Here is a 25,959-nt window from a genome sequence, read left to right as displayed (position 1 = left end):
ATTGTATTGATTTGACAATTGTCGTCGTATATATATTTTAATCCCTCCAAACGTCTAGAACGCAGGGTTCTATCTGTAATAATTGTACAAATTCTTCGTGCTTAATTAAACCGATGACGGGAAAATAGCCTTTGTTGTGACCCATAACCCACAAAACAGAAATATCCTTATGGACACTAAAAGATTTTACCCAATTTTAGATTTTTTTTCCTGACGTGGCAGAGGCATACAGAATTAATTTTTGTCCTGTAGGGGGCTAGGTTCGAACTTCTTTAACGACCAAATTTTATTCAAATAACACACGACATTACCACGGTTTGAATGTACTACAACGGGGGGGGGGGGGGGATAAAAATGTACATTTTCAAAAGTAAAAGGTCATGTTTGGAAAAAAAGGCATGTCCTCCCCCTACTACGTGCCTTGTATACCTAAACGAGTTATGATCCATGATAGTTAATGTTCAATGATATTTAATGAATAATATCAATGAGTTTTTAATATGTTGAATAATTTCTACAAGGGTGTAACTATATATTCTGACGTAAACGTTTGTCATAAAATTTTATTATATAGCGCAGATCTATTGATTTTGTCAGACCTATTCGTTTTTTTATCACTGGCGGTAATAATCGGGATGATATTGATTTGTAACCAATATGCATTGGCGGATGACAATAGGGGGGGAATGGCGTTAAAACGGGATTTTATATCTCTATTCATTGTAAGAGCACAAGTTGACAAAATTAGACCTTTCTCTTGTGGTTCACAAGCTGGTCTCCAGGCATAAACTTCATTTAAGGTCAGACATCACGTTCCTCAAATATACATGTATATTTTTTATACCTTGGTATTTTATCAAAAATTATTCATCATCGTCATTCTCTTGTGATTTCTAAATTGTTTTAAATATGTTCAAAAAAAAGTACACCAAAAATTGTGACATTGGCAATTCAAAAGATTACTCATAAGAATTATATAAGAAATATCGCCCTCTGGTATCTTGCCTGAATGCCTAGTAAGGTACCTAAATTTTTGGTGAAGGAACTTATTTAGGAAGTTAAACTTCAATGACAAGTTCTTGTGAAAAATCACATATTTTCTAGGAATGTGTCGTCTGACGTTAAGGTACTATGCCAGCAGTTTACTTCGATACCTTTCTGTTAGTACGAGAATTGACGATGAAATAAAAATACAAAATTGTTTTGTTCCCTTTTAGGATGACCCTCTTCTGATAAAGGCCCTTTCATTTCAATGGATAGATTGAAAACGATTTGAACAATTTAAAGCTTTTATCCCACTATTGATAGATATATAAATTCATAGCTAATATATGCATGTGTCGAAGCGAATGTGCATGAATTGTTCTTTGAAAAAATAATTTTAAAAAAATGATATAGAATCGTGGTAGTACCTAAAAATATTTATCAATAAAAAGTAAATGATAATTATAGAAATATAATTTTGAAAAAGAAGTTTCCCTGCCTTTCGGTATCGTGACAAAAATCCTTTTGCATTTCTGGAGTTATAAAAATAACACATACAAAATTAAATGTAAATTATAAAACAAAAGATTAAGCATTGAAATCGTATTTATTTATTTCAAAGACAATCATTATTTCATGTTTCCATTTCATCCGACAACAAATGGAGACACAACATAATCAATACCTGCAAAATAAAAAAAAGTTTTCAACATCCACCATTCTTACACCATTCTTAGCGGAACTCTAAATGACAATTTACAATAAAATCTGGGAATTTTAAATACTAACCCCAACATGTTTTGTAAAGTAGAAGACAACAAAGGGCCTTAGTATTACATTGTAAGTCATAACTAAAAAAAACATATATTTAATTTTTTATGACACTGTACAAATGAAATGTTCCATGTGGTTTTTATTGTGCATTTGACACCCAAATGTCAGAACTTCTATGTAAAATATAGCTTTAATTAATTTTTTTTTCAAACTTTGTTAAGCTTAAGGTTGCTCGACACATAAATATTTTATCAAAAGAATCTATAAATTTAAGTGCTTCTTTTGAAATGCATGTATTATGATTTCACCATTGTAAGACACATAAGAAGATCTCTAAATGATTTTATTTGTATTTTTTTTTCAGAAATTAAAGTCAAAAAATGTTGTGGATATTTTTTTTGAGTTTTTAGGAAAAATGTAAATTATTTGAAAGAAATGAAAGCTTTTATTTGTGAATATATTTTTTAAATGTATGGATAAAATTATCAAATAAGTTGTCAATTACATAATTGAAATGTAAAACAATAATAATTAAAAACAAAATTGAAATGGAAGTGCAAAAATTTAATAAAAATATTTTTGTTTAGAATTTGAAACATGCTAATTGAAATTAAACTGATTCCTGTCAAAATATACACAAAATTACAAATATAAATAAATAAAAGCTCATTTGATGCAATTACCACCGAGATATCCATTTGCTTTAAACGTTTATAGTTATATGTTTCAAGCATATTAAAACCGAACAACCTTTTTTCTTGTTTAATTGTTCTGTATTAATTTTTCATTTCACATAATTCATGCATTAAGGGTCACTTAAATTTCGATGGATCAATTTGAAAACGGACAATATTTCTTAAGTTTCAAATTCATTTTTTTTAATATGTTAACTTTGTCTTGTATTTTTTCACATGTAAGTGATAAGTTCAGGAAGATTTTATCCAGAGATTTGAAGAAAAATATTAACAAGCTGGGTTCTTCAGTTTTAAATGTGTTTGTATGGCTAGGTTTGTAATTCATCTGTTGCTTTTTCGACAACTCGTTTTAAAAAAAAAGATACACTGATCCAAATGTATATTTTTGTAATATATCAGGCATAAAGTTGTAAATCGGTGAAATAATGAATTTGAGGAGTCAAAATTCTTCGACTTTTTTTAAACCTTTGAAACATTAAATATATTGTGGAAATTTAAAATGAATCTACAGTGTAATTCTTTATATTAATTTCTTTTGCTTTCACTTTAAAAAAAATCTGCTTTAAAACAACAAAAATGTGCATTCTTTAAAAATTCTCAAGAAAAACAGCACAACAAAATTTTATATTAATAAACTAATAATTATATGAATGCTATGAAGAGCCTAGACAGTGGATACCTTAGATGTAAGTTAATAATTTGATACCAACCTTCACATATTTTACAGAATTTCCGACAATTCTCTTCTCTGAATAGTCTGAAAAGACGATTGGTGCACAAATCGCTCTGATACTCGGCACAAGTTGGAAGTTTGTCTTTACATTCCACAGATTGTGTTGGAACTATTGGACAAAATGAGAAAAATAGTATAAACAAGAGTCATTTAGTATTTACAATGAAATGTTAATTTCTTTTTGTAGATTGTATATTAGGAATAAAGTGCATATGTACCTAGACAGTAACCGCAGTATAATGGACAGTTCTTTTTTGCCCATGGATAATACATCCCATCAATCTCACAGGTCATGTTGAAGTTGTACATACGACAATCAATAGTTGGATTATTTCTACAATCTGAATAAGATTAATTTGAGCATTATATATAGTTCTGAAAACATCTAGTTCCTTGATGTACACCAGTAAGCAAAGTTTATTTTCATCAACTTTAAGATAAATTTTGTTTCGTATTATTTTGTTACAGATTCTTATTTATAGACCTCATAATCTTAAGTTTGGAGAATGAAAGGCATATTTTCCTCCTCGCTTTTTGTTATATTTTGTTCAAAATGTACATAGTACATAAGAATAGTTTTGATAAATGAAAAATGAAATATACCTCCATATGGTGAAGGAGTTACTATTTCAGAAGTCCCAGCAGGTGATGCAGACGTTGATTCCGTAGAAGATACGCCAATGGTTCCGACAGAGACTGTCCCGGTGCTTAGAATCGTACTTGCAGGGGTTGAAGAACTAGTAGATGTTGCCGCTGTTGTATGATGAACTGGCGGTCCTAATTACATGAAGTGTTGAGAATATCTATATAAAATTTAGTTTACAGGAACATACCTATACTGCTGTGAGTAGGATAAATAGCCATGGGGAGGGTAGGTGGGAGTTATTTGTGGCCCTGAAAACCCTTACAGAACACCAAATATGATAAATCAAATAACTTACCTCAATTTGCTGTATAAGTGCTTATTTTTGTAATGGAATTTGGAAGCTTGAACTGGAATTTAGAAGCTTGAACATCCCAAACCACAGACAAAATATTGCAAATGCAGACTCTGCACGTACATACAGGTATACCAAAACCAATACTTCTCTATCTTATTGTTACAATTAGTTCCTTCCAAGAAATTCAGTCAAACACTCTGTACATAATCTCCCCTTCTTCTCTCACAGAAAGTTCTTGAAAAATAAAACGTACTATGAAATTTAAATTTTATTGCAGTGTCCACGTTATGTCACAGTGTTTCCTGAATTAAAATTACTAAAGAAACAAATTCCAAAAGAACAATAAATAGGTGATGAAAGAAAGCAAGCAGATGAAGCATAATTACACAGATATAAAAAAGCGTATGTTCGTGAATTGTTAAATTCACGAACATAATTCATAAGTGTTAGATAAGAAGATAACAAACAGTATTCGATCTCGAAAGTCCAATTGAACGATACAAATTTGGAGCAGAGCAAATACGAACCTCAAAATTTAGAGGTGGGATCAGGTGCCATGGAGGAATGAGCATCCTCTGCCGACCGGTCACACCCTCCCTGTGCTCCTTATCATGATCGGAAAAATCCGTAGACAGCTCAGTGTATAAATAATGGCCTAACAATTAGCATGAAAAACGTCAGTCAGCATTTGACTCAATGATAGGTTGTGTGTGCTGACAATGTCATTGTATCGACCATAAAACTTGCAAAATGATGACTTCAAACGACATTGTTGATATCCTTGTTTCATTAACTTGTTTGTCAATAGCTTGCCTCGTTTTAGAAATTGTTCATACGTAGAGCATGCTCTTGCGTATCGAATCAATTGAGAGACATAAACCCTGTATGCAGGTGATAAGGGTATATTGCTACAAAAGTAAGGGAAGCTGACGATTGAAAAGATGAAGTCATCACGTTTATCATAAAGTTTTGTTGTCAGGTTACCATTTACTCTTTATCTAGTGAAATATCTAGATATAAAACAGATGTGTCAGACTCTGTGGTATCTTTTACTTCAAGCTTACTGGGATATATCGAGTCAACATATGAATGGAAGTAACTATTGTTAATTGATAATACGTCGTCGTTATATTGAAGTGTCGAGTTGAAGACCACAGCAATTGTTTTCTTTTTCTCATGTAGAAGTTTTTGAATAAATTCTGCTTTATATGAATACAAAATAGGTCTGCTAACAACGGGGCGCAATTGGTACCCATGGGAATTCCAACAGATTGTTGGAAGACCTGATCTCCAAACACTACATTGATATTGTCAATCAGAAACTCAAGCATCTTTTTAATATCAACTTCAGAGTACTTGTGTTACAATCAGAATGCTTTTTAACAAAATAATCTGGCAAGTTACCAGTGACAAGGTAAGTATATTTACGAGTTCAACTTTTATTGAAAAAGCAGCTGTCTATGATATCGAAAAGCCTGGACTTCAATTTATCATGGGGAATGGCTGTATAAAGAGTTGAAAAGTAGTCCGTCTTGATGTTATTGATTTGAGTAAAATTTTGTGATTTCAAATTTTCCAAAAGTTCCTTGGAGTTTTTCCTTTTATAATGCCGCCCAAGCGATTCGGATTGAAATTTTCAGTACATTTTCTGAAAGTCAATTTACTATTTGTCAACTTGTGCAGCTTTTGAGTATCTTTTGGGGGTACATTTAACAATAAAATGATTTCCTTATTTGCTAGTATTGGTATCAATGCTGCAGTTGTTGCAGAAAAAATACAAAAACCACTTAATATAAGCAATAAGAAGCAAAATATATTCAAATAATTACAAAGAAAGACATTTTATTGTTTAGATATGTTTGTATAAAAATCATATAAAGTAGAATTAAGTAAGTTAAATATATAATAACGATATTCACGTCATTGCACGTTTCATTGATGGAATAGCCACTGCCTTAGAAATTTATGTGGCTTGATTTGCGGCGTTAAACAACATGAGAAACTAGTTATAATTGTAACGGGGACCGTTACAGATGTTCCCCAAACGCTCCCCAACTCCCTTTTGGTGACTTTTTTCCTCTAAGCTTCATTAAATAAGGCAATGAAGTATATTGGTCATTTTTTGCATTTCACGCGCGCGCACGTGCATGCATGTGCAGAATGACCAAGTCATCCCGTCTATACTATATATGCATCTTTATATTCTCAGTATCAAAACATTTCATCAAAAAATATATAAGTTCCGGCTAAATCAAGCATATTGGTCATCTTAGCATTGCGCGCACGCGCACATGCATGCATGTTCATAATGACCATGCCATTTTGTGTACACTTATAATATGTCTGTTAATTCATAGTATCAAAGCTTTTCATCAAAAAATATAAAAGTTTACGGCTATATTAAGTATATTGGTCATTTAACACATTGCACGCGCGCGCATGTGCATGCATGTGCATCATGGCCAAATCATCTTGTTTACACTTTTAATATATATATATTTTCTTAATATCAAAGCTTTTCATCAAAAAATATAAAAATCACGGCTATATTAATTATATTAGTCATTTAACACATTGCACGCGCGCGCACGTGCATGCATATGCATGCATGTGCATGATGACCATGTCATCTTGTCTACTCTTTCTATATATATAAATATTTTGAGTATCAAAGCATTTCATCAAAAAGTATAAAAGTTACGATATTATCAAGTAAATTGGTCTTTTTACGCTTTGCGCGTGCGCGCACGCGCATGCATGTGCATGTTGACCATGTCATCTTGTTCACACTTTTAATATATCCTTATATTCTGAGTATCAAAGCATTTCACCAAAAAATATAAAAATTACAGCTATATCAAGTATATTGGTCATTTTACCCATTGCACGCGCACGCACGTGCATGCACGTGCGCGCAAAATGACCTTTGTTCCGCAAATCTACATAAAATGCCTATTAACCCTAAAAAGGTTTTAACTCAATTGGTTGAGCAGTTTCCGAGAACACTCGCGGACAAAAAAGTACCGGAGAAGAAATAAGAAGAAAAAAGAATAATAATAATAATAATAATAATAATAAGAAACAGAGTAAAAACAATATGTTCCCAAACTCCGTTTGGGGAACATAATAATAACTAGAAACTCATTGCGAGCAATGAGAGGTCTTCCGTCCGATTCTGAAAAAAAGAAAACTCAAACCGAAAAAGTGATAAAAGACATTCAGACACTCTGGAGATTTAACCCTGGTCGTCAGCCTGAAAATCCAACGTGCTAACCATTAACCATTCCCTTATTTGCATTACTTTCTGTCACGACCGGAAGTAACGGCGATACAAGATTTTGTCACGATTCAAATAAACTGATCACTGACTATCAGTCCTGAAAGTTTCAGACTTCAATCGTTTACTGTTGCCGAGCAATAGACCGGAAGTTGACGTTTTATTTCCGGTGGAATCTAACATATTTCAAAACAGCGAAAGAGATGCAATCAAGTGATGCAAGTTTTAGCTTAAAAAAGAAAGAAGAGAAATAATATGATTGCATCCTCTGATCTAAATAATAAAACAGGTTTTGTAATCCTCAGAAAAAGTTCTATCATTTTATAGTTGCATATTTAAGATCAGAGGTTACGCTCTATATTAAATATCGGAAAATTAGCTTTAAAAATTGGTTTGTTTTGTAGAATTTTTCACGATATGAGGAAAATGTCGCATTTCATGACGTCATAATGCATTGGCTAGCCAGAAAATTACGTCATTTTTGATAGATACGCAGTCATCAAAGGTCTAAATGATATTTAATGCATTGTCAAAGAAGTTTCAGTTTTTCTGAAATTCACAGGGCCAAAAAAGGCCCTTAAAGTGGACCTTGTTCTTTAATATTGATACCACTACACTAGCGCAATGTACCAGCCATCATCGATGTTTACCTTGCACTCATTCCCTGAAGTAACGAGTGTCAGGCAGGTTAATCTTTATTTCTTATAGTGTGGAATTATAGGATGAAAACTTGCCAGCTAAATTTTGTGCAAGTACTAGTAGATTTACATCGGATTTGTTACTTGAGTTTTAACAATAACTGATAGCAGAGAAAATAATCTGTTACTGATAAAAACTAAAAAAAAAAAAAAAAAAACTATTGTGTTTACTTCCTTTATTCTTTATGCATTCAACTTTCTATTCTATGCAATTCCAAATTCAGACATGTCCGTGTAATCTTTTTCTGTACTTCTACACTACTGCATCAGACCATTTGTGAAAGGCGGGTCAAGATACATTATTTCGCGCCAAACGTCACGAGTAAATCATCGCGCCTTTTCTTTGGAATGTGTCTTCAATTGAATAAGAGTACGTGATAGCTTCAATGAAATTTTTAAAAATATGTTGCTGTAGCCTGATTTTCGAGTCTAAGAATGTATATTTATCACACTGTACATATTACATATCGTATACGGGCAAGTAACATAAAGGCAGCACTAAGTTTTCTTACACATTTTATATTCCTCTTTACCCCCAAAGTGGATTATTCCAATTAGTAACACATTAATGAAAAGACTGGAATGTTTCGCAACAAAACACGTCTCGCCATATGACGCTCAAGGAATCTGATACCTATTATGTTCTGTAACTTGCATCTATAAAGGAATATTGCCCTACTAAAATCAAAGAAAAATATCATTGAAGTTTATTTTTCTCTCATTTGAAATTGCTATATATGTTATTCAATCAACATGAGAAAGTAACAAATTCTACTTTCAAAATACAATTCCGCAACTCTCCAATTTATGATACAATTGCATAGGTATCTAGCTACATATACATTTGCACCAACATGTTTTCCTCATTTTGTCATATCACAATTGCATCTATGCACAATAATTAGTGCAAAATTAAACTGCAAACTCTTTATGAGGGAGTAAAAAGACACGCTGATATTGTGCCGTCAAACACCGCTGCTCTGACGTCTAAAGACATAGTCCCCCCCCCCCTTAAGATAAAATCTTATATTTGAGCCCCAAAAAGTGAGAAAAAATTTGGAAATTCTTTGGATTGAATCCAGATCGCCCACTAGAAAATTCAACATGCTAACCATTACACTATCAAACACCGTCTCTTAAAATTGAAAAATGATAAATATTCAGAGTATGGGTTAATCAATTTTTAAACAAACTACATATTTAGCATTCTTGTAAGACTCTTTATTAAGCCTATCAACATCATAAAAAAATATTGAAAAACAAAAAAGTTCAAAAAATTACCCTTTTTAAATCACTTCCTGTGACGACCGGAAGTTACGACGACACACGAAATGTTTCCATCACACATCTACAAACCAAATTCTATCATACCTGAAAGTTTCAGACTCCTACCTTTAACAGTTTCTGAGAACATTCATGGACTAGATTTTTAGTGTAAAAAGTGAAAAATCGTAATAATTCCCGACCGGAAGTAAATTTTTCCAAACTTTTTCAATATTTCAAAATGGCATGAGATAACAAATCATTCCTGAAAATTTGGCTGAAAATGAATGAGTAGTTTTTGAGATATCGCGATTTGAAAAGGTCAGAAAAATAAAAATGAAAAATAATAATAATAATAACTAGAAACTCATTACTAGTAATGAGAAGGTCTTCCGTTATACTACTTCCTGTTTGCATGAACATGTCTTTTCCAACGTCGGTATTAGCCTAAAACTTATGTAAAAACAAAATAAGCTAAAAAATACTTTTTTGCTTCGTTTCCTGTCACGATCGGAAGTAATGACGACACACGATTTTTACACGAAGCAAATGAACTGATGACTGACTATAAGTCCTCAAAGTTTTAGACTTCAGTCTTTTACTGTTGCCGAACAATTGTGAGAACAAATTCTAATTTTGAAGACAGGAAAACACGCGACCGGAAGTGAAGTGAATAAAAATTTTCTCTTGACTTTTGCAGTATCTACAGCATATGTAAAAAACATTTCAAATACTTATCTATAAGTGATATTTATGAGAAAGTTAAACCACGAAATAACGTAGTTTATCTCTTAAAACCGGAAGTTTAAAGTTTTTTTCCCGGTGGAATCTAACATATTTCAAAACAGCGAATGGGAAGCAATAAAGTGATGAAAGTTTTAGTTTTAAAAAAGAAAAGTTGAAATTTTTGTTTTCTTCGATCACTTCCTGTGATCACCGGAAGTGACGACTGACGCTTTTAACCCTATGTGGTTTGCCTTCTCACCAAGTTGTATTACTCCTATAAGTTTGGTGTCTTACTTTCATGCCGTTTCCGAGATCTCGCTGAAATAACTTTTCATTTTGAGGACAAGAAAACACGCGACCGGAAGTGAATTTTACTAAAATATTTCACATCACTCTAGACATCTGCAGTCTCAATAACATATATAAAAATCATTTAAAGAACTCTATCTATAGGCGATATGTATCGGAAAATTAAATACCCTATTATGTAGTTTTTCTCTTATAACCGGAAGTTGTCGTTTTTTGTTTCCGGTGGGACCAACACATATCGTAACTGTGAAAAAGATACAATTATATGATGCAAGTCTTATTCCAAAAGAGAAAAGTTGAAATTTTTGATTTCTTTGATCACTTCCTGTGACAACCGGAAGTGACGACTAACGCTTTTAACCCAAATGGTTTTGTCTACTTCTCAAGGTCTAATACTCCTATAAGTTTGGTGTCTAAATCTCGTACCGTTTCTGAGATATCACTGGGACAAGTTCTCATTTTGTGGACATTTAAACGCGCGACCGGAAGTGAATTTTACAAAGATATTTGACGTTACTCTAGACATTTGCAGTCTTGATAACATATTCAAAAATCAGTTCAAATACATTGTATATAAAAAATATTTATGGGAAAGTAAAATACTCAAATTATGCAGTTTTTCGCTTATAGCCAGAAGTTGACGTTTTTGTTTCCGGTGGGACCAACATATTTCGAAACTACAAATGAGATGCAATAATGTGATGCAAAAAAATATTCAAAAAAGAAAAGATGAAATTTTCGATTTCTTTGATCACTTCCTGTGACGACCGGAAGTGACGACTGATGATCTTAACCCAAATGGATTTGCCTACTCCTCAAGATCTATTACTCATGTAAGTTTGGTGTCTTAATATCTTACCGTTTCTGAGATATGACTCGGACAAAATATTTCTGAAAAAAACGGAAATCGGACATATCTGACGACCGGAAGTGAATTTTGAAAAAAATGAAAGATGCATTTGTAGGTATTTTCATTCTCTATTATCCCTGAAAATTTCAAGAAAATCCATCCAGCCATCTCCGAGAAATCGTCCGAAAAGAAAAGGGGAAAAAAATAATAATAATAATAATAACTAGAAACTCATTACTAGTAATGAGAAGGTCTTCCGTTATACGACTTCCTGTTTGCATGAACATGTCTTTTTCAACGTCGGTATTAGCCTAAAACTTATGTAGAAACAAAATAACTTAAGGAATTACTTTTTTGCTTCGTTTCCTGTCACAACCGGAAGTAATGACGACACACGATTTTTACACGATGTAAATGAACTGATGACTGACTATAAGTCCTGAAAATTTTAGACTTCAGTCTTTTACTGTTGCCGAACAATTGTGAGAACAAATTCTAATTTTGAGGACAGGAAAACACACGACCGGAAGTGAACTGAATAAAAATCTCTAATTTTTTTCTTGACTTTTGCAGTACTTACAGCATATGTAAAAACATTTCAAATACTTATCTATAAGTGATATTTATGAGAAAGTTAAACCACGAAATAACGTAGTTTATCTCTAAAAACCGGAAGTTTAAATTTTTTGTTTCCGGTGGAATCTAACATATTTCAAAACAGCGGAAGAGAAGCAATAAAGTGATGAAAGTTTAATTTTTAATAAGAAAAGTTGAAATTTTTGATTTCTTCGATCACTTCCTGTGACGACCGGAAGTGACGGCTGACGCTTTTATCCCTGTGTGTTTTGCCTTCTCACCAAGTTTTATTACTCCTAAAAGTTTGGTATCTAACTTTCATCCCGTTTACGAGATCTCTCTGAAATAACTTTTCATTTTGAGAACAAGAAAACACGTGACCGGAAGTGAATTTCACTAAGATATTTCACGGTCACTCTAGACAACTGCAGTCTCAATAACATATTTGAAAACCATTTAAAGAACTCTATCTATAAGCGATATGTTGGGGAAAATTCAAAACCCTTATTATGTAGTTTTTCTCTTATAACCGGAAGTTGTCGTTTTTTGTTTCCGGTGGGACCAACACATATCGTAACTGTGAAAAAGATACAATTATATGATGCAAGTCTTATTCCCAAAGAGAAAAGTAAAAATTTTTGATTTCTTTGATCACTTCCTGTGACGACCGGAAGTGACGGCTGACGCTCTTAACCCAAATGGTTTTGTCTACTCCTCAACGTCTATTACTCCTACAAGTTTGGTGTCTAAATCTCTTACCGTTTCTGAAATATCACTGGGACAAGTTCTCAATTTGCGGACATTTAAACGCGCGACCGGAAGTGAATTTTACAAAGATATTTAACGTTACTCTAGACATTTGCAGTCTTGATAACATATTTAAAAATCAGTTCAAATACTTTATCTATAAAAAATATTTATGGGAAAGTAAAATACTCAAATTATGCAGTTTTTCGCTTATAGCCGGAAGTTGACGTTTTTGTTTCCGGTGGGACCAACATATTTCGAATCTACAAATAAGATGCAACAATGTGATGAAAGAAAAAAATCAAAAAAGAAAAGTTGAAAATTTCGATTTCTTTAATCACTTCCTGTGACGACCGGAAGTGACGGCTGACACTCTTAACCCAAATGGATTTGCCTACTCCTCAAGATCTATTATTCATATAAGTTTGGTGTCTAAATCTCTTACCGTTTCTGAGATATGACTCGGACAAAATATTTCTGAAAAAAACGGAAATCGGACATATCTGACGACCGGAAGTGAATCTTGATAAAAATGAAAGATACATTTGTAGGTATTTTCATTCTCTATTATCCCTGAAAATTTCAAGAAAATCCGTCCAGCCATCTCTGAGAAATCGTGAAAACAAGAAAGGGAACAAAAATAATAATAATAAAAAGAACTAGAAACTCATTGCGAGCAATGAGAGGTCTTCCGTCCGATTCTGAAAAAAAGAAAACTCAAACTGAAAAAGTGATAAAAGAAATTCAGACACTCTGGAGATTTAACCCTCGTCGTCAACCTGAAAATCCAACGTGCTAACCATTAACCATTCCCTTATTTGCATTACTTTCTGTCACGACCGGAAGTAACGGCGATACAAGATTTTGTCACGATTCAAATAAACTGATCACTGACTATCAGTCCTGAAAGTTTCAGACTTCAATCGTTTACTGTTGCCGAGCAATAGACCGGAAGTTGACGTTTTATTTCCGGTGGAATCTAACATATTTCAAAACAGCGAAAGAGATGCAATCAAGTGATGCAAGTTTTAGCTTAAAAAAGAAAGAAGAGAAATAATATGATTGCATCCTCTGATCTAAATAATAAAACAGGTTTTGTAATCCTCAGAAAAAGTTCTATCATTTTATAGTTGCATATTTAAGATCAGAGGTTACGCTCTATATTAAATATCGAAAAATTAGCTTTAAAAATTGGTTTGTTTTGTAGAATTTTTCACGATATGAGGAAAATGTCGCATTTCATGACGTCATAATGCATTGGCTAGCCAGAAAATTACGTCATTTTGATAGATACGCAGTCATCAAAGGTCTAAATGATATTTAATGCATTGTCAAAGAAGTTTCAGTTTTTCTGAAATTCACAGGGCCAAAAAAGACCCTAAGTGGACCTTGTTCTTTAATATTGATACCACTACACTAGCGCAATGTACCAGCCATCATTGATGTTTACCTTGCACTCATTCCCTGAAGTAACGAGTGTCAGGCAGGTTAATCTTTATTTCTTATAGTGTGGAATTATAGGATGAAAACTTGCCAGCTAAATTTTGTGCAAGTACTAGTAGATTTACATCGGATTTGTTACTTGAGTTTTAACAATAACTGATAGCAGAGAAAATAATCTGTTACTGATAAAAACTAAAAAAAAACTATTGTGTTTACTTCCTTTATTCTTTATGCATTCAACTTTCTATTCTATGCAATTCCAAATTCAGACATGTCCGTGTAATCTTTTTCTGTACTTCTACACTACTGCATCAGACCATTTGTGAAAGGCGGGTCAAGATACATTATTTCGCGCCAAACGTCACGAGTAAATCATCGCGCCTTTTCTTTGGAATGTGTCTTCAATTGAATAAGAGTACGTGATAGCTTCAATGAAATTTTTAAAAATATGTTGCTGTAGCCTGATTTTCGAGTCTAAGAATGTATATTTATCACACTGTACATATTACATATCGTATACGGGCAAGTAACATAAAGGCAGCACTACGTTTTCTTACACATTTTATATTCCTCTTTACCCCCAAAGTGGATTATTCCAATTAGTAACACATTAATGAAAAGACTGGAATGTTTCGCAACAAAACACGTCTCGCCATATGACGCTCAAGGAATCTGATACCTATTATGTTCTGTAACTTGCATCTATAAAGGAATATTGCCCTACTAAAATCAAAGAAAAATATCATTGAAGTTTATTTTTCTCTCATTTGAAATTGCTATATATGTTATTCAATCAACATGAGAAAGTAACAAATTCTACTTTCAAAATACAATTCCGCAACTCTCCAATTTATGATACAATTGCATAGGTATCTAGCTACATATACATTTGCACCAACATGTTTTCCTCATTTTGTCATATCACAATTGCATCTATGCACATTAATTAGTGCAAAATTAAACTGCAAACTCTTTATGAGGGAGTAAAAAGACACGCTGATATTGTGCCGTCAAACACCGCTGTTCTGACGTCTAAAGACATAGCCCCCCCCCCCCCCTTAAGATAAAATCTTATATTTGAGCCCCAAAAAGTGAGAAAAAATTCGGAAATTCTTTGGATTGAATCCAGATCGCCCACTAGAAAATTCAACATGCTAACCATTACACTATCAAACACCGTCTCTTAAAATTGAAAAATGATAAATATTCAGAGTATGGGTTAATCAATTTTTAAACAAACTACATATTTAGCATTCTTGTAAGACTCTTTATTAAGCCTATCAACATCATAAAAAAATATTGAAAAACAAAAAAGTTCAAAAAATTACCCTTTTTAAATCACTTCCTGTGACGACCGGAAGTTACGACGACACACGAAATGTTCCCATCACACATCTACAAACCAAATTCTATCATACCTGAAAGTTTCAGACTCCTACCTTTAACAGTTTCTGAGAACATTCATGGACTAGATTTTTAGTGTAAAAAGTGAAAAATCGTAATAATTCCCGACCGGAAGTAAATTTTTCCAAACTTTTTCAATATTTCAAAATGGCATGAGATAACAAATCATTCCTGAAAATTTGGCTGAAAATGAATGAGTAGTTTTTGAGATATCGCGATTTGAAAAGGTCAGAAAAATAAAAATGAAAAATGATAATAATAATAATAATAAGAAACAGTAGAATCACTATAGGTCTTCCGTTGAAAACGGAAGACCTAAAAAGAAGAAACAGTAGAATCACTATAAGGTCTTCCGTCTGAAACGGAAGACCTTAATAACAGAATGCCGTATAAGGTTCACGTCAAAACATGGCTGACGCAAAAGAATTCCTGAATTTTCCCCTTCAATTCGAGCATTTCTGCATTGGACAGGGCTGATGGTTGTTTATGAGATGATAAACTATGTGTAAACTTTCTTAGTTTAGCGGAATCATGAACATTTTCGGCGTGATGAATAATTTGTTTACAGAAGTGATGAGGCTTTCGCGCACCTGCCGGAGCGGATCCAAGGATTTACAAATTAATAAAATTTAATAGAAATGAAGTTTTAATACTTTAAAATATTATTTAATGAACTTATTAATATGCAAGTAATAGATATACAAGAAAACGGCTAATGAATGCAGCTGACAATCACTACTTTCTAAAGATAAATTAATTCTAAATAAAATAATTATAAATTCTAGAGACCAAACAGAAGAAGAGTGAATGGTAGCAAAATATCAAACCACATCAGGGGAACTGAATTTTATTAATGAACCTCTTAAGAAGTTCCTTATAAGTTGTATATTTTATATCTGCCTATTCCACCTGGCTGCTTCAAGGGGGGGGGGGGGGGGTCTTGAACATAAACATGTAAATTACCTTTATTTTGTACATGGAATGAAGCCTTATCATTTTGAAAACTTCAAGAAGAGTTGCTTGTGATATGAAGGTCAAGGTCATTTAATTTAGAATCCAAAGCATAAAAGAGAAATTTGCATTCATTACAATAAAAGAGAAGGGGGGGGGGGGTCTGTAAAGATGACAATGTCTTCTACAGTTGACAAAATAAAAGAGGGGCAAATAAAATGCACACACATGATATATATCATATACAACCATTTTTATTTAATATAAACTCGTTTCCATGGCAACAGGAAGGTTTTTCTGGCCTATTCCAATCACCAGGTAGGTGTTATCTCTACACCTCCTCCTACGTGAATGAGCACTGAGCAGTCCCCGCAAACTATATATACGGGGAAAAAATCAATATTTTGTAGTGTTTAAAAAAACGTTGGTCCTACGTTTTCGGAAATTCTAAGATATTTAAAGATATTAAATTCCTTCTTAATCCTATCAAGAAACTGGTAATACGTAAAAGCTTCAAAGAGGGGTCTTTATGTACCCTATGAATATTACAGAAAAAAGAAGTTAGAAAGACGAAGAAATTGAAAAAATCGACTTTTTAATCCACTTTCTGTGACGACCGGAAGTATTAACGACGGAAAAAATGTTCATGGTGACATCTACAAGTCATTATCTATGATATCTGACAGAGTTAACTTTCATATGTTAAGCTGTTCTAAAGAAATGGAGCGGACAAAGTCCTTTACACAATTTCGTCTATACAATAATATTAAGAATACTAGAAACTCATTACTAGTAATGAGAAGGTCTTCCGTTCTACTACTTCCTGTGTGCATCAACATGTCTTTTCCAACGTCGGTATTAGCCTAAAAATTATGTAGAAACAAAATAACTCAAAAAATTACTTTTTTGCTTCGTTTCCTGTCACGACCGGAAGTAATGACGACACACGATTTTTACAAGATGCAAATGAACTGATGACTGACTATAAGTCCAGAAAGATTTAGACTTCAGTCTATTATTGTTGCCGAACAATTGTGAGAACAAATTCTAATTTTGAGTACAGGAAAACACACGACCGGAAGTGAAATGAATAAAAATCTCTGAATTTTCTCTTGACTTTTGCAATATCTACAACATATGTAAAAAACATTTCAAATACTGATATATAAGTGATATTTATGAGAAAGTTAAACCACGAAATAACGTAGTTTATCTCTTAAAACCGGAATGTTAAAGTTTTTGTTTCCAGTAGAATCTAACATATTTCAAAACAGCGAAAGAGAAACAATAAAGTGATGCAAGTTTTAATTTTAAGAATAAAAGTTAAATTTTTGATTTCTTTGATCACTTCCTGTGACGACCGGAAGTGACGGCTTACGCGTTTAACCCTATATGTTTTGCCTACTCACCAAGGTTTATTACTCCTATAAGTTTAGTGTCTTAATCTCATGCTGTTTCCGAGATCTCTCTGAAATAAGTTTTCATTTTGAGGACAAGAAAACACGCGACCGGAAGTGAATTTTACTAAGATATTTCACGTCACTCTAGACATCTGCAGTCTCAATAACATATATTAAAATCATTTAAACACCTCTATGTATAGGCGATATGTATGGGAAAATTAAAAACCCTATTATGTAGTTTTCTCTTATAACCGGAAGTTGTCGTTTTTTGGTTCTGGTGAGACCAACACATATCGTAACTGTGAAAAAGATACAATTATATGATGCAAGTCTTATTCCAAAAGAGAAAAGTTGAAATTTTTGATTTCTTTGATCACTTCCTGTGACGACCGGAAGTGACGGCTGACGCTCTTAACCCAAATGGTTTTGTCTACTCCTCAACGTCTATTACTCCTACAAGTTTGGTGTCTAAATCTTTTACCGTTTCTGAAATATCACTGGGACAAGTTCTCAATTTGCGGACATTTAAACGCGCGACCAGAAGTGAATTTTACAAAGATATTTGACGTTACTCTAGACATTTGCAGTCTTGATAACGTATTTAAAAATCAGTTCAAATACTTTATCTATAAAAAATATTTATGGGAAAGTAAAATACTCAAATTATGCAGTTTTTCGCTTATAGCCGGAAGTTGACGTTTTTGTTTCCGGTGGGACCAACATATTTCGAATTTACAAATAAGATGCAACAATGTGATGAAAGAAAAAAATCAAAAAAGAAAAGTTGAAAATTTCGATTTCTTTAATCACTTCCTGTGACGACCGGAAGTGACGGCTGACGCTCTTAACCCAAATGGATTTGCCTACTCCTCAAGATCTATTATTCATATAAGTTTGGTGTCTAAATCTCTTACCGTTTCTGAGATATGACTCGGACAAAATATTTCTGAAAAAAACGGAAATCGGACATATCTGACGACCGGAAGTGAATCTTGATAAAAATGAAAGATACATTTGTAGGTATTTTCATTCTCTATTATCCCTGAAAATTTCAAGAAAATCCGTCCAGCCATCTCTGAGAAATCGTGAAAACAAGAAAGGGAACAAAAATAATAATAATAAAAAGAAAAAGAAGAAACAGTAGAATCACTATAAGGTCTTCCGTCTGAAACGGAAGACCTTAAAAAGAAAAAGAAGAAACAGTAGAATCACTATAAGGTCTTCCGTCTGAAACGGAAGACCTTAATAATAAGAAACAGTAGAATCACTATAGGTCTTCCGTTGAAAACGGAAGACCTAATAATAATAATAACTAGAAACTCATTGCGAGCAATGAGAGGTCTTCCGTCCAATTCTGAAAATAAAGACGTAAATTCAAGCTGAAAAGGTGATAAAAGCTGAAAAAGTGTTATAAGTAATTCAGACACTCTGGAAATTTAACCGTGGTCGTCAGCGTGAAAATCCAACTTGCTAACCATTAACCATTCACTCGCGATTCAAATTAACTGATGACTGACTATCAGTCCTGAAGGTTTTAGACTTCAGTCGTTTACTGTTGCCGAGCAATATTGTTAGAACAAATTCTAATTTTGAGGACAGGTAAACAAGCGACCGGAAGTGAATTTTATATAAAAAAAAATCTCTGACGTTTCTGTAGACATTTGCAGTATCTACAAAATGCATAAAAACATTTTAAGTACTTTATCGATAAGCAATATTTGAGAAAGTTAAATATCGAAATAACGTAGTTTATCACCTAAAACCGTAAGTTGATTTTTTTGTTTCCTGTGGAATCTAACATATTTCAAAACAGAGTAAAAGATGCAATAAAGTGATGTAAACTTTAATTAAAAAAAGAAAAGTTAAAATTTTTTGATTTTTTTTTTATTACTTCCTGTGACGACCGGAAGTTACGTCTAACGCGTTTAACCAAAGTGGTTTTGCCTACTCCTCAAGGTCTGTTACTTTTAAAAATTTGGTGTTTTAATCTTTTTCCTGTTTTTGAGATCTCGCGCAGAAATCTTCTCATTTTATGGACAGGAAAACATGCGACCGGAAGTGAATTTTTGAAATACATTTAAGGTTACTCTAGACATTTGCACTCTGAATGACAAATTTAAAATTCATTTCAAAAACTTTATCTATAAAAAATATTTATGGGAAAGAAAAATACTCAAATTATGTAGTTTTTTCTCCTATAACCGGAAGTTGTCCTTTTTGTTTCCGGTGGGACTAACATCTTTCGAATCTGCAAAAAAAATGCAATAAAGTGACGCAATTTTTAATTAAAAAAAGAAAAGTTGAAATTTTCGATTTCTTTGATCACTTCCTGTGACAACCGGAAGTGACGGCTGACGCTCTGAACCCAAATGTTTTTGCCTACATCTTAAGGTCTGTTGGTCATATAAGTTTGGTGTCTTAATCTCTCACCGTTTCCGAGATCTTGCTCAGACAACTTCTCATTTTGAGGACAGGAAAACACGCGACCGGAAGTGAATTTTACAAAGATATTTGACGTTACTCTAGATATTTGCAGTCTAAATAACATATTTAAAATTCATTTCAAATACTTTATCTACAAAGGATATTAATGGGAAAGAAAAATACTCAAATTATGTAGTTTTTCTCTTATAACCGGAAGTTGTCGTTTTTGTTTCCGGTGGGACCAACATATTTCGAAACTACAAAAGAGATGCAATAATGTGATGTAAGTATTGATTTAAAAAAAGAAAGTTGAAATTTTACGATTTCTTTGATCACTTCCTGTGACGACCGGAAGTGCCGACGACGAACGAAAAGGCGATTCTGCAAATTTAGAAGTCACGTTCTATGCTCTCCAATAAGTCTCCAGTTCATATTTTTAGCCATTCTTGAAAAAAAGGGGCGACAAAATTTCATTTTAAAATCAGGAAATTGCCCGTAACTTGGAACCAAAATGGAATTTTCCAAATTTTCTTTGTGATGAAACAAGTTCATACAATGACTGATTTTTCCTGAAAGTTTCATTGAAAACGACTGAATACTTTTCGAGAAATCGCGTGCACAAAATTTTGTCAAAAAAAAAAAAAAGAATAATAATAATAATAATAATAATAACTAGATGCGATCTCGTTGCGAGCAACGAGTGGGTCTTCCGTCCAATTTTCGATAAGATGAGATAAGAATTTGACTGAGATTTTCGTTAAAAAGTAGTTAAATAAATAAATTCTTAAGACAAACAATTTCCCTTCAGTAATGTTTAACAAAATATTGATCAATAAAAAGTTACAGATTAAACACTTCCGGTCCGTCTTGGACCCTTACATGAGTGGTCAGCCCCTTTTTCTTGATATCATTTGAAACCTTTCATGATTTTGAACACTTTTTGCTCAACAACTAATCAGAAATTCTTTTTCGTTTCCGAGATATATGCAAAAGATATATTTAGGGGCCAGCCCTTCAACTCCTTAATGGGGACGTTTAGCAAAAATCGAAAGGTTACTTACTGTTTAGAACATTACTTTGAACATCTTTTATTTTATATTGCTTATCAAAGCATTTCCCACTTTCGAGATATAGAGTGCCAAAGATTTGGAATTCTGGCCCCTTATGGCCCCTAATGATGTCACATGTGATGTGAATATCATAATATATTAATAGTTGGAAATTGTTGAGATAAACATTTTTGCTTCATTAATCAATTGCAAAATATTGATCGTTAAAAAGTTATTAATTAAAGACTTTTGGCCCCTCTCGGCCCCTATTTTGAGGGGCCAGCCCCTTTTTCTTCATACCACTTTAAAGCTCTTGTGATTTTAAACACTTTTTGTTCAACAACTATTCAGAAATTCTTTTTCGTTTCCGAGCTATATGCAAAAGAAATATTTAGCCCTTCAACTCCTTAATGGGGACGTTTAGCAAAAATCGAAAGGTTAAATATTGTTTAGAACATTATTTTGAACATCTTTTATTCAATATTGCTTATCAAAATATTTCCCACTTTCGAGATATAGAGTGCCAAAGATTTGGCATTCTGGCCCCTTATGGCCCCTAATTATGTAAGATATGACATAAATTTTATAATATATAGTTGTAAATTGTTAAGATAAACATTTTTGCTTCATTAATCAATTGCAAAATATTGATCGTTAAAAAGTTATTGATTAAAGACTTTTGGCCCCTCTCGGCCCCTATTTTGAGGGGCCAGCCCCTTTTTCTTCAAACCACTTTAAAGATCTTATGATTTTGAACACTTTTTGTTCAACAACTATTCAGAAATTCTTTTCCGTTTCCGAGCTATGTGCAAAAGATATATTTAGGGGCCAGTCCTTCAACTCCTTAATGGGGACGTTTAGCAAAAATCGAAAGGTTAAATATTGTTTAGAACATTATTTTGAACATCTTTTATTCAATATTGCTTATCAAAATATTTCCCACTTTCGAGATATAGAGTGCCAAAGATTTGGAATTCTGGCCCCTTATGGCCCCTAATTATGTAAGATATGACATAAATTTTATAATATATAGTTGTAAATTGTTAAGATAAACATTTTTGCTTCATTAATCAATTGCAAAATATTGATCGTTAAAAAGTTATTGATTAAAGACTTTTGGCCCCTCTCGGCCCCTATTTTGAGGGGCCAGCCCCCTTTTCTTCATACCACTTTAAAGCTCTTATGATTTTAAACACTTTTTGCTCAACAACTATTCAGAAATTCTTTTTCGTTTTCGAGATATTAGGAAAAGAAGTATTTAGGGGCCGGCCCTTTAACTCCTTATTGGGGACGTTTAGAGAAAAATGAAACGTTGCATATTGTTTAGAACATTATTTTAAACATCTTTTGTTCAATATTGCTTATCAAAATATTTCCCACTTTTGAAATATAAAGCGTCAAAGATTTTGCATTCTGGCCCCTAATTGCCCCTAATTATGTAACATATGATGTGAATATTATAATATATAGTTGTAAATTGTTGAGTTAAACATTTTTGCTTCAGTAATGCATTACAAAATTTTGATCGTTAAAGAGCTATTGACTAAAGACTTTCGGCCCCTCTCGGCCCCTAATGTGATGAGTCAGCCCTTTTTCTCTGATATCATATAAAAGATCTTGTAATTCTACACAATTTCTATTCAATATGTTTTTAGAAAATCTCTATAATTTTAGAGATATGATAAAAAATGTCTCGAAAATTCACTCCTGATTCATGTCCTAAATTTCGACCCCTACCGAGCTTCCATACTAGGTACTTCCGGAAAATTTGAAAACCCAGGTGCAAAACTTCAACATGTCGTCTATAATCGCTGAAAATTTCAGCGCTCTAGCTTTTGCCGTTTTTTAGTTTTAGTGTCGACAAAATGGTTATCTGAAAATCGATTAAAGGGCGATAACTTCCGACCGGAAGTGAATTTTAAGGATTTGAACAAAAAAGGATCATCTTCAGATCAAAAGGCATTACCCCTGAAAATTTCATGAAAATCGATCGAACCGTTTGCGAGATATCTTCTGCACAAAAATTGTAAAGAAAAAGTGGAATAATAATAATAATAATAAAAGTGAAAAAGAAACAATACAATAATAGAAGGGTCTTCCGTTGGAGACGGAAGACCCTAATAATAATAATAAGAAACAGTAGAATCACTATAAGGTCTTCCGTGAAGACGGAAGACCTTAATAATAAGAAACAGAGTAAAAACAATATGTTCCCAAACTCCGTTTGGGGAACATAATAACTAGATACTTATTGCAACGGCAATAACAGGTCTTCCGTTTTCTTGACTTCTTTGAAAAAAAAAAAACAATCTTCTCAATAAGATTACTCTAAATAATTAACAAAAGTTATCACAAGGCTTCCAAAGATATGTAAATACAGATAAAAACAAACGGAATTACTTTTCTGTTTTCTTTATGTACTTCGTCATGAACGAAAGTGCTCCAAACGAATAGAATGTTCATTCTACACCTAAATTATTCACAACTGATCATCCCTAAAAGTTTCGATGAAAAACTACTCATGTTTGAGACAACTTCTTGTTTTTCGGTTGGCACTTCCGATGAAAATAATTTGAATGGTCATGATCTATCTAACATCTGCATTAGCCAAACATTTCTGTAAAAAGAAAAAAAAAACTTTAAAAATTCACTTTTTTGCATCGCTTCCTTCACAACCGGAAATGACGGCAACGTACGATTTTTACATGATGTAGATAAACTGGTGACTGACTATCAGTTCTGAAAGTTTTATACTTCAGTTATATACTTTTTTGAGCAATTAGGTGAACAAAATCTCAATTTGAGGACAGAAAAACACGTGACCGGAAGTGCATTTTGCTAAGATGGTTGACTTCACACTAGACAATAGCAGTCTCAATAACATATGTAAAAATCATTTCAAAAACTTTATCAATAAGTGATATTATTGGGAAAGTTAAAAATACCAATTACATAGTTTCTCTCTTATAACCGGAAGTTGTCGTTTTTTGTTTCCAGTGAGACCAACACATATAGAAACTGAGAAAGAGACTCAATTATATGATGAAAGTTTTATTTCAAAAGAGAAAAGTTTAAATTTTTGATTTCTTTGATCACTTCCTGTAACAACCGGAAGTGACGGCTGACGCTATTAACCCAAAGGGTTTTGCCTAGTCATTAAGTTCTATTACTCATATAAGTTTGATGTCTTAATCTCTTACCGTTTCTGAGATTTCACTTTGACAAGTTCTTATTTTGCGGACAGTAAAACACGCGACCGGAAGTGAATTTTACCAAGATATTTGACGTTACTCTAGACATTTGCAGTCTAAATAACATATTTAAAAATCATTTCAAAAACTTCATCTATAAGCGATATTTATGGGAAAGTATAATACTCAAATTATGTAGTTTTTCGCTTATAACCAGAAGTTGACGTTTCTGTTTCCGGTGGGACCAACATATTTCGAAACTGCGAAACAGATGCAATAATGTGATGCAAGATTTAATTAAAATAAGAAAAGTTGAAATTTTCGATTTCTTTGATCACTTCCTGTGACGACCGGAAGCGACGGCTGACGGATTCAAACATATTCTGCAAACGTACTTGTCATGATCTATAATCCCTGAAAGTTTGAGGTCTTAATCTTTTACCGTTTCTGAGATATCGTCCGGACATGATCTCTTTTTAAAAAACGGAAATCGGACATATCTAAAGACCGGAAGTGAGTTTTGCAAAATCCTTAAAAACGTTTTTAGTTTATTTTATTTGTCATAACCCCTGAAAGTTTCAAGAAAATCCATCGAGCCATCTCTGAGAAATCGCTTGGACAAAAAATGGGAAAAAATATTAATAATAATAAACAGTAGAATCACTATAAGGTCTTCCGTCTGAAACGGAAGACCTTAATAATAATAATAAGAAGAAGAAACAGAGTAAAAACAATATGTTCCCAAACTCCGTTTGGGGAACATAATAAAGGAGATAATATTCAGTGGATGTAATATTTCGGGTTTAATAAAGAAAAAAATCACTATATACTTTGAGATTTTCTTACCAAACTCTTCAAGGATTGATAGTCTCAACACACAACTGTACCGCTCTTCGACCAAGTGCAGACATCTGTGAGGCATTAAGGAACTGTTACACGAAGGTATTGTGTCTGGTTTGATAAGTGTCATCTGGTGTGTGTGTCGAATCTACTATCACTGATCTTCAACTGTGACCTGCACTTAAAATTCTGTTACAGTTTATCAGTTTTAAGACTGATTCGAGTGCGTCGGTCTCACCTATCCAACTATTACTATGCATTGAATGAACATTTAAAATGAAAGACATCAATTTCACCATTTAAAAAAATGTCTATAGTAAAATGGCAATTCCAAAGACTATTAAAAAAAATTGGCCCAATAATATTAATTGCACACCACAAATGTACATGTAGCAGCTCGCTGCATGGTCTGAAAAAATTGGATGGACGGCCAGATAGAGTGCTTTAGATACACATCCACCATAGAAAAAGAAATTATTTATAGCGCTAAATATTGTGCGCACGTTTTTCGATTTATTTATCCATATATTTTAATTAGCTTTCTTTTATCCGTGTTTTTCTTACATATTATTTTACTATTTCAACAACAAAACATTCCCCACATTATTAATTATATTAGCCCCCCTGAACCTGAAATTGATGTCATCGAAATTTTTTCTTATTAGTTTAAATTTTCTCGAA

The 25,959-nt window shown here is 32.9% G+C and overlaps 1 protein-coding gene across 4 annotated transcripts; it reads right to left on the bottom strand.

Moving 5' to 3' along the window:
* Window positions 1–1,572: 1,572 nt before the first annotated feature.
* On the bottom strand, window positions 1,573–25,361 carry LOC133181406 (uncharacterized). Of its 4 annotated transcripts, none has more exons than XR_009720467.1 (6): window positions 25,285–25,340; window positions 4,128–4,361; window positions 3,790–3,989; window positions 3,405–3,527; window positions 3,164–3,295; window positions 1,573–1,669 (listed from the first exon to the last, which is right to left on the bottom strand). XR_009720467.1 is itself a non-coding variant. In XM_061315920.1 (5 exons), the coding sequence occupies exons 1-5, from the start codon at window positions 25,358–25,360 to the stop codon at window positions 1,632–1,634; spliced, it is 543 nt and encodes a 180-aa protein (XP_061171904.1). In that variant the 5' UTR covers window position 25,361; the 3' UTR covers window positions 1,573–1,631. The 4 variants fall into 4 exon arrangements, 1 of the variants encoding a protein (XP_061171904.1); XR_009720469.1 differs by having other exon boundaries at window positions 3,790–3,963; XR_009720468.1 differs by lacking the exon at window positions 25,285–25,340 and adding an exon at window positions 4,655–4,753.
* Between the last annotated feature and the right edge of the window lie 598 nt (window positions 25,362–25,959).

Source organism: Saccostrea echinata, unplaced genomic scaffold (assembly GCF_033153115.1).
Source record: "Saccostrea echinata isolate AGI-Se365-2 ecotype Australia unplaced genomic scaffold, CSIRO_AGI_Sech_v1 ptg000008l, whole genome shotgun sequence".
Classification (NCBI taxonomy): domain Eukaryota; kingdom Metazoa; phylum Mollusca; class Bivalvia; order Ostreida; family Ostreidae; genus Saccostrea; species Saccostrea echinata.
The sequence above is the reverse complement of the archived record's forward strand: the minus strand, read 5'-3'. Positions and strand labels throughout refer to the sequence as shown.

Bases quoted from the DNA above. Each gene is read 5' to 3' on its own strand.
- LOC133181406 (XM_061315920.1), bottom strand. From the start codon at position 25,360: ATGCCTCACAGATGTCTGCACTTGGTCGAAGAGCGGTACAGTTGTGTG. The intron at 3,964-25,284 runs GTAAGAAAATCT...TCATGTAATTAG, and splicing joins ATCAATCCTTGAAGAGTTTG to GACCGCCAGTTCATCATACA. The intron at 3,528-3,789 runs GTATATTTCATT...AATCTTATTCAG, and splicing joins AACTCCTTCACCATATGGAG to ATTGTAGAAATAATCCAACT.